The following is a 19,310-nucleotide window of genomic DNA, read 5'->3' on the forward strand; positions in this document are numbered from 1 at the left end:
GTGATTTTACGAAGAGTAGAATCAGTCGTGAATCACTGGGACGTGTTGGTATTTAGATTCTAATATAATGAAAACCCAAAAATGTGTTTGTTGTGAAACGTGGCACAAAGCAACAGTCCAGCTATATGACAGTGGTCAGTAAATAATCGAGTCTAGACCAGACAATCCCGCGATCGATTTTGTGAGCAACGACTTACTGCATACAAAGGCTGCTTTCAACCAAGCCACCAGGTCTCAATACTTGTCTGGTAGCCTCTTAGGACCAGCAGAGATTGCTGGGGACCTGTTCTAACCAGGAATTCCAAGAGTAATTAACACCCCTTTAAGTTTACCTCTCTGAAAAAGTCTCTTGAAGAAAGTGTTCATTCTTAAAAATTGATAATTTACTGGTATGAATACAAATCTGAAACCAAATGTGTTGCACTTCAAATCAATGTTTGAGTTACCTAGACCTTGTTTTACCCCGAAGAATATTCATTATTATTTGTTTTTGTAAGTTGTTTTAAATTTAATGTAAACAACACAAACAATTCCTGGTCCAATCATGGTGCTGGACATCTTCTTGTTGGTTTCAAGTTCACACATTCAGCGGTTCCAAGAAGAGACTGAAAACCATGGTGGCTAAGTGAGAATCAGGATCAAGCCCCTTGATTTAATGCCACTGTCGTCACTGAGGTCATTTATGCCACTGATACCATCGGATCCATTGGTCCAGTGGTTTCATAGAAGCTATTTCCAGAGGCTATCTTGCCAAGTGAGCTAAATATGCAGTGTATTCACATGTAAGGAGATCATAACTATGACCATCAGTGCTTAGATCGCTTTGAGTTTAGTCACCCTTGCCAGTGTTGCTGCTTCTTCCTATAAGGCAAAAACAACAACTATGATTCAGAAAACAGGATATATTTAATTATTCACTAAGTATTTATATCCGTGGTGGCAAAACACTACATGATAACATAACCAGTGACGCTGGTGTGCCGAGTCACTTGTTTGTCTGATAATCAATGAGCCATTCTGAACCTGAACTACCGCTATACCATATTGCTTTGTTCAATGAGACTTTCTGCTTCTTCTCCAATGATGTTCTATGTTAAGTTTGGAGTCATGTAACCATGTGAGGCTTCCATAACTGTACTTAGTTCATATATATACTCACATATTTTCCACCTAGTTTATCCTGGAGAGGCCCATATATTCTACTTCTTATCTTATGGCTGAAGAGGCTGCTATATTCATGATATTGTCTACTTTTCTTTTGCCTGAAGAGGCTGATATATTCTCTTCTTATCTAATGCCTGAAGATGCTGCTGTATTCTCTACTTTTCTTTTGCCTGAAGAGGCTCACATATTCTCTTCTTTTCTTTTGCCTGAAGAGGCTCACATATTCTCTTCTTTTCTTTTGCCTGAAGAGGCTGACATATTCTCTTCTTATCTTATGCCTGAAGAGGTTATATTCTCTACTTTTCTTTTGCCTGAAGAGGCTCACATATTCTCTTCTTTTCTTTTGCCTGAAGAGGCTGACATATTCTCTTCTTATCTTATGCCTGAAGAGTCTCACATATTAGCTATTTATTTTATGCCTAGAGAGGCTCATATATTTTCTACTCAACCTATGCCTGGAGAGTCTCACATATTAGCTATTTATCTTATGCCTAGAGAGGCTCATATATTTTCTACTCAACCTATGCCTGGAGAGTCTCACATATTAGATATTTATCTTATGCCTTGAGAGGCTGACATATTCTGTACTTAGCTCATGTCTGGAGAGGCTTACTTGCAGTCTCACATATTCTCTACTTATCTCTTGGAGAAGCTTGCATATTGTCTACCAAATCCATCTTGTCCGGCAAGGCTCAAATATTCTGTAAAAGATTTATCTTGTCTTGTGAGGCTCACATATTCTCTACATGTTTGCACATACAGGATGCTACTTAGTATTTCAGGAACAGCTATTCCATCTTCAGCTCAATTGGCCTGGTAAGCTACTGACATTCCCCAGCTGATGAGTTGGGGCACACAAAGCCTCAAGCTGGACTTGAGTTACTGCTGCCTGTAATCCAGTCCACCTGATTCAGCATCACATCCTTCACGTGCAGCTCTGATCAGTGAGTAGTCCTCCATCACTGGTAGGAGTTGGCTCTGTGCTTCGGCAGAAAGCTGAACTGAGCTGGTGTTGGACCCAAGAGCATCTCACTGCAAGTCAGAAAGACAACCACTTTACAAAATGAATGAATGCATGAATGTTGTTTTACGCTGCATATATAATATTCCATCTTCCCGAGGCTAGAGAGTTAACTGACTTTAAAAGTACAGTTTGCCAAACTAGGCTCTAATACCTGGGTTCGATCGTAGCGCCACCAGTTATGTCCCTTCTATGCCTCTCCTATGGACCAATCAGATTCCACCTCTCGTATCACTTGCATTTGCAAACAAATAGCAACGCCCAGTCAAGACGATCTGATCGATAATGAAGATCTATATTGTGATAAAATGTGTCTTACATCGCTGAGCGCATCAAATCACGCGAGTACCTTCATTAAAAACATGGAAATATTTGGAACATATCTGCTGAGAATGATTTGGCGGTGCACATGCTTTGCAAAACTTGCAATCGACCGAAATCTGCATGGCATTTTACGAAATGGATTTCGATTTTGTTACGCGATTGTGATTGGACTATGCATAGACTCGTTAGTCCAGCCAAAATGTAACTCCATAATACCAGCCTAGTTCGGCAAGGGTGGAAACTGGACTTTTATAGTCAGTTAACTCTCTTGCCTCGGGAAGATGATAACATTCCAGCTTCATAACGACCTGTAATAATCAAGCCTAGAACAGACAACCTATGCCATTGGGACACAATAACACACAATGAGCCAGGCCACACCCACATTGTCAACCATCCTGTTCTCATCAGTCTGCTGTTTTGACAAACCTACCTTACCCACTTACCAACTACCTAGTCACAAAAAAAAGCTATATCATGTTCTTAACCCTGTACAAAAATAATATGATATGTATTTCATTGTTTTGAAATTGCCAGTCAGCAATATTCCAGCAATATCACAGCAGCATGTTGATAATTGAGTCTAGGCTAGACAAACCAGTGGTTAATATTATGATCAGCGTCATAATCTGTCAAGCCTGACCACTCAATCCAAATGAATAGCCTCTCATGCAATATAGCGGTTGAATTAAGAAATAATGTTCTGTCGATCAAGCCTGGGTCTCCATGTTGTATTTACCTATCAAGCATGTCAAGTTTGAATGCCTTAAAAGACGCCTGGAGAATACAGCCTTGAGGAGTTGTTTCAGTGACGACTAGTTCACTGTTACTATGGTTACATAACTCGACTCACCTTATCTTGATCCAATCAGAACAGTCTGGGCTGGATAAAAGAGTTTCTAGGTCATTACGACCTTTGTAGCAAGGTGGGCGTTCATTCACCCTCTGTGGAAGTCGCTCAAGGAGGCCCACTGGGATGTATCTACAACCAACAAATAATACCACATGTGTCATAACCAATGTAGTATTGAGTTAAACATTGTTTCCAAGAAAGCTAAAATTTTCCTACCTACTTAAATTTCCTAAAACCTGCTTATCTATATGATCCAGATCCACACAAAGTATAAAAGTTCAGTATTCACCTATTTTAACTATATGTCTACATGTCATTAACACAATTAAGGTATGTATGATTCCATTTTGGGATATTTTATTAGTGAGTGAGTGAGTATAACACAGCTTTGTAAGTTGACAACAAAGCAGACAAATAATAAGATCCTAAACAAACTGTATTGTTTGTTTATTGTTTAACGACACACTCAGCAATATTCGAGCTATATGGTGATCAATAAATAAAAGACCAGATAATCCAGTGATTGACATCATGAGCATGGATCTACGCAGTTGGGATACGATGACAGGCCTGGGTCAGCAAGTCTGATGACAAGCATTCCCGGTAGTTGCCTCTTACAGCACAAACTGTATTGACATCTATCTTGATCTATCTTGATCTATCATGATCTATCTAGACCAACACCTTACGTGAACATGCACATGCACCATGTACACATTTTGTTGCAGTTAATTACTTCCATCCTGGTCTACGTTTATTGATGAACAAGAGAACCAATGAGTGAGTCAGGTAGAACCAGCAGAGTCAGCCAATCAAATAATAACAAGGAAGTGCATTTGTAAGGCGCTGTTTTCCATCCCCAATAGGGTTTTCTCAAAGTGCACTTAACTATTACCTTGTCAATGGATCAGCATGCACCCAACAATCATTCTCAGCTCCCTAGGGAGTATTCAACTCAAGCTGCCTGTGAGGTGCTAGAAGGTTAACAGCCAATCTGCCATCTCTTCCTACCTGGTACCCTTTTACTACTGGGTGAACAGAGGCACATTTCGAGCAAAGTCACTTGCCAAAGGATACCAAGTATACCAAGTATACCAAGTATATACACCTGCGTGTGCCACTACTGTAGCAACTATGTTATAACCAAAGTAAAAAGCAACTATGTTTGTTGTAAGAGGCAACTAACAGGATTTGGGGGGGGGGTCAGGCTCACTGACTTGGTTGATGCATGTCATTGATCCCAATTGCGTGGATTGATGTTCATGATGTCAATCACTGGATTATTTACAGACTGCCGTCATATTGCTGGAATATTGCTGACTGTGGCATTAAACAACAAACAAAATACAACCAAACTGACAGCAAGTATGTTATTGCCAAAGTAATTGCAAGTTCAATACTTCAAAGATAGACAACGTGCCATGCGTTCAGTGCTGATGTGCTAACAATATGAAACCTGTGGACGATATGAATGGATGACCTGCAATAACATAAAGGTAAGGCCATGTTCGTGTGTGAGCTGTACCTGTATGAGAAAGACAGTTGTTCCAAGAGAAACTTTCTGACAGTCTCAACACCTTGCTGGTCAGACCCCCAGTGCTCCAAGCCAAAGTTGACAAAATCCTTGAGAATATCCAGCCTCTCTGTCGCTGCAATGTCCCAGTGACGCCGTTCCTTGATCTCGGTGAAGATCCACGGCTTGATCAAAGCTCCTCTGCCAATGACAAGCACGGGATCAAGTTATTTCATGAAACTGTCATGTTCGTTTGACATAAAAAGTATTGTGAGACTGATTTTATCACGTTAAAACAAGCAGTTCAGGAGTTAAAACATTTTCAGTTTTATCATCTCAGGGCAAATGTAAATTGACTCTTCATATGAAATCGATGGAAAATCACACGCCATTGTAAAATCCCACAATATCAGACAAGGCCCTCCATTTTTATCAGTTGGTTTATCGAAAAAACATAGGCTTGTTGGGTCAGTGGTAAAAAAAAACCCATGAAATAAAGATAGACTCTTCAGTGTTTGCAGGGGTTTTGTGAAATCAGGTTGGCAGTATGAAAAACGAATAATTGTTATTCAGGAATGTTAAACAATTTTTAGCACTAACATTGATATGAGAACAGTCACATGCTGTTTAGAACCAGTGAAGCTCACGCTTTGAGTAGAAACAGTCATCATGGTGAGGGTTACATCTCAAGCTTCCAGTGATTTTTCACAGAACATAGAGCATGTGCTATTTTGTAAGGAGGCATGGGCGTCTCAGTTTTGCACATTTTGCTGTGCAGAGTTGTGTCCCTTAGGCGTGCCAGAAACCTATGATCATGGGTTCAAAACTGACATTTGCCCTGATTGTGTTTTTGTGTGTTTCACCAAACTGGTAAATGTCTAAAATGTGTATCACCAGGTTTTCATCCCACCTCAAACCGACTTACAACGTAAAGTGGCATTAAACCAAACTCACTCACTCACTCACTCACTCCTCTCACCTGGCTAACATGATTCCCCCTACAGCTGTGGTATCCAAGTGCTGGTAGTACTCTTCATAGGACAGGACATCTCCATTCCCTACAACACAGACAACCATTTCAGTAATATATACGCCCCAGGGGTATTCTGGTCCCCAGCAACTGATGCTCATAGCTAGATGCGGCTAATAGATCGGGTGGTCAGACTCTGTGATCTGATAACCTCATATTCCACATTGTGTGGATTGATGCTCATGATGTCAATCACTGGTCCAGTCTTGATTATTAACAGGCCACCATCACACAGGTGGAATATTGCTGAGTGCAGCATTAAACAACAAAACAACAAACATGCACACAGACATGCACACTGGCCATGGCTAAGTGTATGACACTGAGGATGGTATTTTGTAGCATTTCTATAATAGACGCATCCAGGGATCAAACCCCCAGCCATCGGCTGTCCACCTAGATCCCTACATGTACAAGATGTGATTGAGAGACTTTCCTGTCAGGTATAATAAAGTTTATTGCCTGTCGGGGACACCTGGGCCAAATATTGCCCTATAACTGGCATGTGGGTGGAATAAGAGAATCACATGGTTTCAATGTGTGATCAGGCTGGTTGCAATCTCACTAAAATCAGATCTTAGTTCTCGCTCAAAAAGATCTGAGGACATCCCCTTATGGGTCAAGTCAGTACAACCTTTCATCTGACCAATCACAGCGTTGCTTACCAGATCAGGAAAGTGACAGATGGGATGTTTTTTAATCATGCATCTTCGAAAAATTTAACATGTGGTATTCGGAAAGACAGTTAAGGGCGGCTTTATGAATGAATCCATACAATCTACGTCATCTATTAGCCATTCCAGAATGTTCTTTTGTTTAGTTTTCAAGTAATTAATCAAGAATTTGAAACTAGTGCCATAAAGTACAAGACAGGTGTCTTCTGATTGGGTAATGCCGACTTCTTGTCAGTCATTCAATTTGTCCGTCAAAGTTCACGAAAGTCTAACATGACCCATAATGGGATGTCTTCAGACCTTTGTTTAGCGGTAGCAAGAAATAAGATCTGATTTTAATGAGATTGGGCCGAGTCATCCTGCTCAGAGTGGAGTTGTTTCTCATGTTATCCACCACTGGTTTATGTACAGGTCACCATGACACAGCTGTAACAGCTGTTGCAGGTAGAACATCATCACTCCCTACTCACCAAACACAGGCATAGGTGCCGCCAGCTGAGCACATCGGTCGATGTAGTCCCAGTCTGCGAGACGTGTGTAGCGCTGTTCCCGTGACCGGCCGTGGAGCTAGACAAGGACCAGAGTTGTTATCACTAAATACCAGCCAACATAACGACGCACATTGGTTGTTTTATTTTCAAAAACATTTATCATGAACAACAGCATTTCATTTTGAAGTGTTAAGTGGGGTGCTTGGGGATATTTTATGAGTGTTTCAATAACAATAATTCTTCTTCTTTTTCAGTCACTTTCAATGTTTGAAAATAAACAGCTGTTGTATTCTTTGAACAACTGTCACAATAAAATGCTGCTGGGAACTTCAATTAAAGTCTTAGTTCCAGTTTATGGTTTCAGGATGTAAATATTGGAGTCATAATACATTGATGGGGTCCATGAACACCATAAAGCAAGAGAAACGTAAACAATATGTGAAAAAGAACAAATTCTTTGTTTGCAAACACAGCACACTATCTGCAGCAAGTTTATTACTTTAAACATGAACTAAACTAAAAGACATACCCCCTTTATAACACATAATGAACAATTTGGAACTGAGATATCAGGTTACAGGTATCTACCAGAGGCCTGGGAGTTAACTGACTGTAAAAGTCCAGTTTCCACCCTTGCCGAACTAGGCTGGAATTATGGAGTTATATCTTGGCTGGACTAACGACTCAATGCATAGTCCAATCAAAATCATGTAACAAATCAACCGAAGGTTCAAAAACAACATGGTTCCTGCCATGCAGATTTGGGTCAATTGAAGGATTTGCAGGGCGTGTACCATCAATGGGTGTCAATAGATATTTTTCAAATCTTTCATGCTTTTAATTGAAGTACTCAGGTGATTTGATGCCCGTGATTTGATGTGAGGTAAGACTGGGCGCTGACATTCTGTTTGAAGCAAATGCAAGTGGTATGAGAGGTTCAATCTCATTATTCAATAGGAGGGACAAAGAAGGGACATAACTTTTAATAGCCACTGCTGGCGCTACGACTGAGGGTTGGCTAGGGTGGAAACTGGAATTTTACAGTCAGTTAACTCCCTTGCCTCAGGAAGAAGGGTTACAGGTACTCACAAATGTCTATAAACATTTAAGTTTGATCCTAGAACTAATCAGCATAATCAGATGGCACGTCACCTCCATTTGTTTTTAGAAAACATGTCCAATGCTGTATGGTATCAAACAAAATGTCTTCAGCTAACAACAGATTTATACATATTCAATTCAGATCAATCAAAATTTTATTCAAAACATTAGTAACTACTGTATTGTTAAAAGACTATTAAATGGGAACAGTTACTGACCGTGACTTCCGATACACCCCAGTCCCGCAGTCTGGGAATAAGGTTGTGTGCGATGTCCTTGTCTGACGAGATGCCAGTCCTCATCTTCAATGTGAGAGGCACGTCCAGCACCGTCGTCATGCTCTTCACAATCTGCTCCAGCTTATTGGGCTTGGACATCAACGCTGAACCTTCCCCCTGCCCAACAACGAATGAAGGAGTGAGTTTTGTTTTGGGTGGCGGAGGGATAAGCGAGTGAGACAGAGAGAGTAAGATAGTGAGTAAGTAAGTACAATGGTGAGTGAGACAGAGATATTGAGTCTGTAGTCCAGTGTTAGATACGTGTGTGTGTGTGTGTGTGTGTGTGGTCATGGTGTGTGTGTGTGTGTGTGTGTGGGGGGGGGGGGGGGGGCACTGATAAAATGTTGACTTGTTTGTTAAAGTAAATTTATTAATAATGGATTACATATAGTGTATGTGACATTTTAGGAAGGCTTTTGGGTGGAATGCTGTGGATATGGTCTCATAGAGTTGACATCTCCTCAACTGGATAACACTGACTCATACCTTACTCATACCCCCTCCTCCACCCCTCCACCCCTCCTCCATTCTGACAGCATGACAAACACCACCAACATGAAGAAACACTAAAACCAAACAGGTGAAAAACAACATGTGAAACTAAAATCGTTATTGATCACCCTAGAATATTAAAGACATTTTTCACCATGGACACAGCATGTCATAGTGAAGAGCATAACTATGAGAAAAATTTCCTCAACACTTCCCATGGTCATTCAAGATTCAGATCCTTACTCTTTTATAAACCATATCAATGGGGCAGCCACAGTTGATGTCCACGAAGTCGATGGTGGTGACCTCGGTCAGCAGCTGGGCACAGCGGGTCATGGTGTCGGGGTAGGAACCACACAGCTACAACACCAACAGCGGAAGCTGGACACATTAAGATGTGGCATCTCCTCAAAATTATTTAAAAGTGTATTATAATCCTAAACTAAGGCTTAAAAAAATAAAAGAATTGGTTCTCAGGCAATGTTTTTTGAAAATATAGCGCGGGAGGGCGGTGTCTTTTTTTCTTTTTTTTTGGTTGTTCAACTAGTATGTAACCAATAAACAGTTGTATAATCAATAAACAATTGTGTACAATCAACCTGGGAAAGGGCTTCCCTACATATATGTATTCCTTGATAGTAAAATACTGGAATACAGTATTTGACCACCTTTGGACTTGAAGTATTTGAGGATTTTTAAATTATTTTTTTTTAAATGGAAATAAAAACGAAAAGAGCGACGAACTTTATGATGATGCGGGCGGTGCCTGAGAACAATACAAATTCTTAGTGAGTGAGTTGGGTTTAACACCGCTTTGAACATTATTCCAGTTATCTCACAGCATGTCAGTTTAATGTAGGAGTAAAGCCAGAAGTGATGCAGGTCTCACAAGCACAGGTATGGTACTGACAAACTTAGAAACCCAGAATGTTAGCTTTCAGCATTGATCATGCTGATCTGCATCCCTTCACAAAGTGTATCAGCTGCCTGCACATCAGGTGGTGATGAACTGCAAACTGATCACTATTTTAGGTTTATGATACATTTGACATCTTAAGTTGTGAGAGGGAGATTTCAGCTTTAGCAGGCTGCATGTAAATTATCAAATCTGGATCAGGAAAAAGCAGTGACTCAAAACAAGCCATGACCTAGCCACCAGGTCAGAGCCAAGTCACACATTCCTACACTGCAACCACCACATCCTGACAAGCATTGAGATTGAGTGGGTCTGTTAAGGCAAAGAATTAGACTAACATCTAGTCTCCGAAATGAAAATATTTACAGGAAAACAGTTGTTAATCAATCTTAATGAAATATCATAAAAAGGAATTTTTAAGTCTAGGACTCCTGGGTGCACTGCTTCATATTAATGATAAATTGACTTTAAAACATGTCGATAAAGGCGTCCCGATTCATGACAGTTTGACACAAAACACAACATACAAGCAGACCTCAACAAGAAGTGCCGCCATCAATACTGACCTGGACACCAAACAGGTCTTCCGACTGATGTCGTTTGAGTAGCGCCCACTCGGACTGGTTGGCTTGGAGCAGCTTGGTGGCCACGGCCATCTCACTGCAGGTGACGTCTGCACCCAAACCCTTGCACACACGCCGGAACGGCAGGTTGCCCACCTGGAGCACACACATACATCATCGTCATGTACTGATTGGCTGATTGGAAAGTTCACCTGAAGATGTCCTATGGAGGTGTATAATATAGGACATACATCATTGTCATGTACTGATTGGCTGATTGGAAAGTTCACCTGAAGATGTCCTATGGAGGTGTATAATATAGGACATACATCATTGTCATGTACTGATTGTCTGATTGGAAAGTTCACCTGAAGATGTCCTATGGAGGTGTATAATATAGGACATACATCATTGTCATGTACTGATTGTCTGATTGGAAAGTTCACCTGAAGATGTCCTATGGAGGTGTATAATATAGGACATACATCATTGTCATGTACTGATTGTCTGCTTGGAAAGTTCACCTGAAGATTTCCTATGGAGGTGTATAATATAGGACATACATCATTGTCATGTACTGATTGTCTGATTGGAAAGTTCACCTGAAGATGTCCTATGGAGGTGTCCTCACATCTTCACACAGAGAGGTATCATATCAGAGTAAAAGACTAGGGCCCCATTCCAAAAGCAATCTTAGCTCTAAGATGATCAAAACTCCCACACTTTAACATAAGGATTGCTTTGTGGAGTGGCTTCCTGACCTTGGATTGGTCTTTGAGTACCATGAGCATATTTGACTACCCACTGTGTGTTTGTTTCTTTGTATACTGTTCAACATGATTAACACCACACTCTGTAGTCTGTCTTACAAACCCTGATACAAATATATATCAAATACAGCCCATGCAAGTCTATAATGTTTGGCAAGTCTAGATCACTGCAGTATCATTTCTGAAAATGAAGAGAGTCACTGGGCTCCTTTTTATTATATTTTTATTAAGATAACTGAACAACTGGTTTTTTTATGTACGATATGTTCATTTCAGAGACTAGATTTTAGTCTACACACTCTGCAATATTCCAGCTATATGAAAGTGGTCTGTAAATAACCAAGTCTGGAGCAGACAACCAAGTGATTGACATCATGAGCATTCATCTACACAATTGGGATCGATGACATGCATCAACCAAGTCACCAAGCCCCACCACCCGCTCCTGTTAGTCGCCTCTCACGACAAGCATGGTTTGCTGAAGACCTATTCTAACCCAGCTCCTCATGTGTTGACAAGTGGATCATGTTCCACACTGAATATGAGGCCGACACATCGATGCATAGCTCATTGTCTCAGCTTCTTGTCTTACACAACAGCTTCTGCCATACAGCATGATACAGAAAGAAGGTGAGGTGAGGTGAAATGGGGTTTAACGTCACGTCCAAGATTATTGTACTTATATAGCGACGTGCTAGACTAAAATCTAGTCTCTGAAATGAACATATCGTACATAAAAAAAACCAGTTGTTCAGTTATCTTAATAAAAATATAATAAAAAGGAGCCCAGTGACTCTCTTCATTTGATACTGCAGTGATCTAGACTTGCCAAACATTATAGACTTGCATGGGCTGTATTTGATATATATTTGTATCAGGGTCTGTAAGACAGACTATGCGACGTGCATGTACGTGTGTGTTTGTGTGGCTGCTTGTACTACAGTCCGTTTGACGCCAAATGAGAACGATGAATTGCAAAATAACTCGAAATCCAGAAAAGTGTATGAAACATCAATACAGTACTTGACCATGAATACCCTGTACCCAACAAAATCTGAATTTTGTTTATTTTAAGACCCATGACGGATGAAGTTCTTTAAGAAACTATCATGTAATTTTGTATAGAAATGTGTACATGACACGTAGGGGGGACAAATCGTGGAAGGCACAGCGCAAGCACGCATGCACTGCACATTCTGTGGTAGGGGAAATGACAGAGCGTTAGAGGGGCCGTCTCATGATAATTTCAGTCGCAATCTGACTCGCTCATGCCATAGATCTCATCGTCGGAACTGCTGGTGCCTGAACCGACTGCCACTATTATAGGTTGGACTGTTGCTGGCCGTAGTCCATCTCGTGACCAATAACGTGGCTCTATGTCGTCAATGACTGTGGCCACACAACGCCTCCATGTTTCTACTGTTACCCGACCAAGGGATTCCTTTACGAGTTGTTCAACGTCTCGTAATTTGAACGTTGTGTAAGACAGCGTAAGACCCTTGATGTAAATGTCAACTTTATACACGGGGTCAGGTTTCATAGTTTTGATGATTTCATAGAGCTGTGGTTTCGTCGCTCGAGAAGGAAAGGTAATGTTCCTCCCTTGCAGCCAAGTAACCATGTCTCCTTTACGGTTATTAGAGGTTGGAGTCTTGCTTTCTGGATCCTGCACACTATGATACGGTGCATTGTCCATGACAATGAGAGACTTGGTAGACAAAGCAGGGACTAATTTATCTTTCACCCACTCCAGAAATACATTGCCGTTCATTTCTGTGTGGTAGTCCCTGTTGTCTTTGGCCTTGGCTCTAAAGACGAGGTCACAGTCTGGGAGAAAACCCGGACTAGCAGAACCAGCATGGAGAACTATGAGTCTTTCACCCTTTCCCATTGGTAACTTTCTACCAGACTCCTTACAGTCACCACTGGGTACCCACTGACTGCTGGCTGTGTGTGACGCATTTACCCATGTCTCATCTAAGAAGACGGGCTCATATCCTTCTTCACGTTTCTGCTTGATGGTAACGAAGGTAATGATTTCGGAGACGAACAATGTCAGACCGTTCACACAACACAGACCTATTTTCTCCACTTATCTTTTTGTGTTTGTAACCAAATGTATGCAACAGCTGCCATAGTTTGTACTTTGTAACACGTAAATCATGGTCAGTTTCAAGGTGTTTCTTCAAAATTCTTAGGGACAGGTACTTATTTTCTGAGTGCAGTTTAACAATTGCACGTCTGACTTGATCCCTCTGAAAACTGTCTAATTTATCAACCTTGCGTGGTTTTGACATGTTCCCTACCTGCTTGGCCTGACTATTTGTATCTCGTCGACTAACAACATTTTTAAGTTTCTGAGGGGACATACCAAGAGCTTTTGAAGCTCGTTTCAAGAATTTATTAATTGCATAAAAAGGCTTTGCTCTTTCTGCTTCACTTCTAAAGAAATCATACACATTCAACATCAACTGTTTAACATCTGCTGAGTAGCACATCTTGCCATTGAATGAACACGGTCACTGTGTAGCACGTGCAGACCGTGCTTGCGCTGTGCCTTCCACGGTTTGTCCCCCCTACGTGTCATGTACACATTTCTATACAAAACTACATGATCCGTCATGGGTCTTAAAATAAACAAAATTCAGATTTTGTTGGGTACAGGGTATTCATGGTCAAGTACCGTATTGATGTTTCATACACTTTTCTGGATTTCGAGTTATTTTGCAATTCATCGTTCTCATTTGGAGTCAAACGGACTGTAGTCCGGACTGATGCCGACTTATAGTGCTAGCTCACTGAGATACCATGCCGCAGTTTAACATGAATACCCCACTCAGACACAGTATACTGACTCCGAGCCGACCAGTCCTTGTTTTAGCCACTTAATGCTGAGTGCCAGACAGGGTAACAACAAGTACCATCTTTTAACGTCTTTTGGTATGACGCGGCCGGGGATCAAACCCCGGATCTTCCACTCTCCGGGCGGATGCTCTACCACTAGACCACGGAGGCGGTCTGATACAGAAAGAAGACCACAGATACACTTTTAAGACTTAATGGTGTACAGCCTTAACCAATTAGCTTGGGCCAGTCAAAATAGAAATATATTAATCATTTAATTTTTATTTTGGCATGCAGTTTGGTTAAGTTGGTGTTATGGGGAAAACATCCAAATACTATTTAAAGTGCAGGACACTCAGCATACTAAAACATGCTACAATGCATTTGAACAATAATAACTACAAAATATAGTTATGGTTATGATGTTAACAGATCCCTGTATTTTAAATGATTTTTGTAGTGGTATTTTTTAATATCTCTAATCCATAAAATGAGGAACTGTGAGAGGCGATTAATAATTTGAAAAAAATTCATTATATTTCTCATGTGGTTTTGGCTATGGTCGTTAGATCCCCAAAACATGGTAACCACTAAAAATGTTGTCTGACATTACCCAAGGCTTGACTTGTACATTAAGTTAGGTAAACCTCAATATAAATATGCCATTAACAAGTTTACATGAACTTTTATTTTCATGACTTGCTTATAACAGGGAATATGGATAAAGAGGAATGGTGAATAAATAGTAGTAGCAGCCTGCATTTTGTACTTACAGTTGTCAGTGGAGCCAGGTACAGCTTGCCATGCAGGTCTAACTGTCAACATAACACACATCAATAAGTTCCAGGTGAATGACAGCCGTCTGCAAATAATGGGGTCTGAACCAGATCAAGCCATCATGAGTATCAGTCTACGCAACTGGGACAAAATAATATGTATCGACCAAGTCAGCGAGCCTGACCACCCGACCCCGCTAGTCGCCTCTGACAACAAGCATGGGTTGCTGAGGACCAATTCTAACCTGAATCTTCATGTGGGACTGCAAACATGCTTAGCTGATTACATAGCAGTACACATTTATGTACATCCATCTTTAGCTCAGAGGATCCGGGTAGAGAATAGGTCGTCAGCAACACATGCTTGCCGTAAGAGACAACTATGCTTGTCGTAAGAGGCAACTAATGGGATTGTGTGGTCTGTCTCGATGACTTGCTTGATGCATGTCATTGTATCCCAATCGCATAAATCAAAGCTCATGATGTTAATCACTAGATTGTCTGGACTTGATTTTTTACAGACCATCATCATATACTGTAAATCTTGAAATTAACGCGAGCGTGCTAGGCAAACCAGTGATGGAAAGCATGAGCATGGCACAAACTTAGACAGGCTCTGATCATGCTGATATCTTTTGAAACAAACTTCAGTTTGAATTTTTACTAAAATTTAATTAAACTTGACAAGACTGGTTAAAAACTCAGCTGAGTTCAAATCTCAAACACAGGTCGAAATTTGAGTAAAACCTTCAGTTTGTTCTGAGACATTGGGGACAGGTCATACATTGTAACCATGGCAACAGCCAAACTTCTTTGGTTGGTTCTTGTTACAAACATATTTGTTAATGGTAATGGTTATCTAAACACAGCTTTTGTAAGGGACAAATGGTATTCGGGCATTTTCATGATCTTATCAACATTCTTCATTATCAACTTAATCATTACCATATTTGAAAAATATTCTCAGGACATTTTTAATGACAACCAGTCAGCATCCAAGAAAATGATTAGATCTAAAACCCTGCCTCAAGTTAACAGACCATGCAAATCTGTGTTTGTATCATCATTTGGACAATTATACATGTTGTCATGGTTAATTCCTTAAGAGATGCCAGCAATGTAAAAATGAAACTTTCAAAATTTGTCCAAACCTTTTTCTTCTCCACTGGACGAAGTTTTATGAGATCTTCATCAGTCACACAGCCTAAGTGTCCCTGACCTGCTTGTGGAGGACCACTCTGGTCAGCCTCAGCCCTACTCTCTACCCCAGCTGCCGGGGTAGTACCATCAACTCTGGGACTCTCTGATGTTTCAGAGGGAACCTTGGCGTCTAACGGTTTACCGTTCTCCTCCATGACTTTTCTCTGCTCATTGGCTGCCTTTCTGTGATTATACCAATCCTGAACCTTCTTGACATTTCCATTGGCCGTGCTAAAATCATACTTCTTCTTCCAAAGAAGCTTCTGTACATCTTTCTCAAGGAAGTTTATAGTCAATGGATTTTTCAAGATTTCACCATAGAGTTCCTTATTGGTGACGTTCTTAAAGTCTGAATCAATATGCTTACTGCCGTATCTACACGCTACACTTTGTAAGCATCGTCCATATTTCTCAAACACATAGCACTTATCACCAATGTCAGGAGGTTTATTAGCCATAAATTTGCCAACATCGTGGCAGAATTTGCATGAGCTCCCATACACACAGTCTCGTTCCCTAATGATAGAGGGACAGATTTTTTCTGCTGCTGGGGGTCCTCGGTCAACAGGTCGGTTCCGGTTGCGGCCAGTTGTCTTCTGCTTCTTGGGGGGCGGCTCGGATGCCTTGTGTGAAGCCGCCTGACTTTCTCTTGGCAGGATGTACCTTACAAGAAGCAATCTCCATTAACAATGGTAACTACAAAGTATTACTTAATCATACAAAGTGCAGGGATTTACCTGCGTCTATCTATTTTCACGTCCAGGGACTCTCAGTATTATTTGGTTGGTTGTTTGTTGTTTAGCGCCTCACTCAGCAATCTTCCAGCTATATGACGGCAGTTTGTAAATAATCGAGCCTGGGCCAGACAATCCAGTGATCCCATTAGTTGCCTCTTACAAGCATAGTCGCCTCTTTCGACAAGCATGAGTTGCTAAAAACCAATTCTAGCCCGGATCTTCATGGGTCCTCTCAGTATTACATTTTGGGGGTCCAAGGCATGAACAACGGGGTAAGGTTGATATTCTACAATTCTGTATTTACATTTCTGTTTTACATAATGGTATTGTGACTTTAGCCACTAGTCTGAAGCGAAAGTGAAATTGTGTTTGGTCTCGTAAGCTAAGCTATTAATAGTCCATATGATAACATAAAAATCTGCTGAAAATGATGCTTAGAGCCAGGTTTGGGCTAGCAGACTCAAAAGTATTTGACACAGGCTTCACTAAATCACAGATGCCATTGCTGAACACCTTGTACTGTTGGTACAGGTCAACTAAAAACAATGAAAGATTCCTTACTGTGGCTTTATCCAGGCCATGTTTGGCTTGCGGAAGTTCATCTGTATTTGTTCCTTGGAGAGTTGAACATGAGTGTCATGTATGCCACCCTCATCCTCCATTGGCCTCTTCATGGTTGTCGCATCAACCTTTGAGCTTGTTACTTGTTCTTGACTTGTGTTGCCAGGATCTGCTAATTTTTCACTGTTACCACGGTTACTAGGGTCTCCCCTTCTTTCCGTGTTATCAGTGTCTGCGACTTTCTCTGTGTTACCAGGGTCTGCCAGTTTCTCTGTGTTACCAGGGTCTGCCAGTTTCTCTGTGCTAGCAGGGTTACCAGAGTCAGTGCAGTTCGTCTCTTCCATGCTTACAGGTGTGCAGGATTTCTAAAATAAACATGATAAATGCAAGTGATGTTATAATATATATATCCCCAGGTAACCTGTTTTCAAGCCTCATCTCTTTTCGAGCCTCTAAACAATATGTTGCCATGCACTTTATGACGTAATCAAGGGATCTTGACACACCTTTATGATCCAAGACCCCTTTTCAGTCTCACTCTTAGGGAAACTGACACGCCTTTATGATCCAAGGCCCCTTTTCAGTCTCACTGTTAGGGAAACTGACACGCCTTTATGATCCAAGGCCCCTTTTCAGTCTCACTGTTAGGGAAACTGACACGCCTTTATGATCCAAGGCCCCTTTTCAGTCTCACTGTTAGGGAAACTGACACGCCTTTATGATCCAAGGCCCCTTTTCAGTCTCACTGTTAGGGATCCTGACACGCCCTTATGATCCAAGACCCCTTTTCAGTCTTACTCTTAGGGAAACTGACACGCCTTTATGATCCAAGGCCCCTTTTCAGTCTCACTCTTAGGTAAACTGACACGCCATTATGATCCAAGACCCCTTTTCAGTCTTACTCTTAGGTAAACTGACACGCCATTATGATCCAAGACCCCTTTTCAGTCTCACTCTTAGGTAAACTGACACGCCTTTATGATCCAAGGCCCCTTTTCAGTCTTACTCTTAGGGAAACTGACACGCCATTATGATCCAAGACCCCTTTTCAGTCTCACTCTTAGGTAAACTGACACACCTTTATGATCCAAGACCCCTTTTCGGTCTTAGGGAAATTGACATGCCTTTATGATTCAATAGCCCTTTTTTGGTCATAGGGAATGGTTCATCAATGGTGGGTGTGACTACAAGAAAAGATGAATGGGAGCCCTGAGCGTGACGTCACACCCATGCACAATTCATTGTTTACTTAAAGGGGTGCTAATGACCCGTTAAATGAGAACTGATTACATGTGATAGCACTCGTGGTCCAATGGCAGAGCAAGCTGTCGAACGTGGGAAGCACGTCCAAGCCCCCACAGCAGTATTTGGATCTGAAAAAGTGTGCCCGGTAAAGTGCACTGCTCCCGCCAGCACGTTACCAGTGAGCTGTCACAAATAATAAGTGCTTGTCTACCTGGTCAGTGATCAAGTGGTACCTAACACTAATGGTCTTAAAGAGGATACAAGGACTAAGGATAATGAACCCTGAGGATCGAAAAAGTACGCAGATCAGTAGCGAAGCGAGAGCAACAACCGGAAGCCGATACCTTGCAGTCTTGCTTAATAGAGCAACGACAGTCATATTGAACTCCTGTATTTTCAAAATCATGAACGTGCTCAATTTGCACACTGTGAGTGTGACACTGACAGTGCTGACGCAGTACTTGTCATGTGTTGAAAGGAATCGAAAATGACTCCACGACAATCTAAGCATCACTAGCGATTAAATTATACAGTTACAGACATTACCTCAAAATTCTGACAACCCTCCTTGTAACAATCTGTACTGTACTGTGATGAAAGACTCTCGAAACATGCTGTTATCCAAAAGTGTCGTGCTTCCTTGTTACGACACTTGTTGTTTTCGGCCCATTTCTTTATTTTAGTATTTTGACTTCCTTTATCATAAATAACGCATCATATCTCTCTATTTGGCCGCTAACAACACAACAAATTATTG

General features: G+C 41.1%; 1 protein-coding gene across 1 annotated transcript; it reads right to left on the reverse strand.

Annotated features, from left to right (window-relative positions):
• Nucleotides 1–887: 887 nt before the first annotated feature.
• On the reverse strand, nt 888–19,238 carry LOC124110726 (tRNA-dihydrouridine(47) synthase [NAD(P)(+)]-like). The gene is made up of 12 exons (XM_046470089.2): nt 19,100–19,238; nt 17,309–17,673; nt 15,962–16,673; nt 14,808–14,849; nt 10,424–10,576; nt 9,185–9,301; nt 8,390–8,566; nt 7,050–7,146; nt 5,855–5,933; nt 4,888–5,076; nt 3,363–3,491; nt 888–2,196 (listed from the first exon to the last, which is right to left on the reverse strand). Exons 2-12 carry the CDS (start codon nt 17,650–17,652, stop codon nt 2,124–2,126), a joined length of 2,112 nt encoding a protein of 703 aa, XP_046326045.2. The 5' UTR covers nt 17,653–17,673; nt 19,100–19,238; the 3' UTR covers nt 888–2,123.
• Between the last annotated feature and the right edge of the window lie 72 nt (nt 19,239–19,310).

This window comes from Haliotis rufescens, unplaced genomic scaffold (assembly GCF_023055435.1).
Source record: "Haliotis rufescens isolate VD_foot unplaced genomic scaffold, xgHalRufe1.0.p SCAF_10, whole genome shotgun sequence".
Taxonomy (NCBI): domain Eukaryota; kingdom Metazoa; phylum Mollusca; class Gastropoda; order Lepetellida; family Haliotidae; genus Haliotis; species Haliotis rufescens.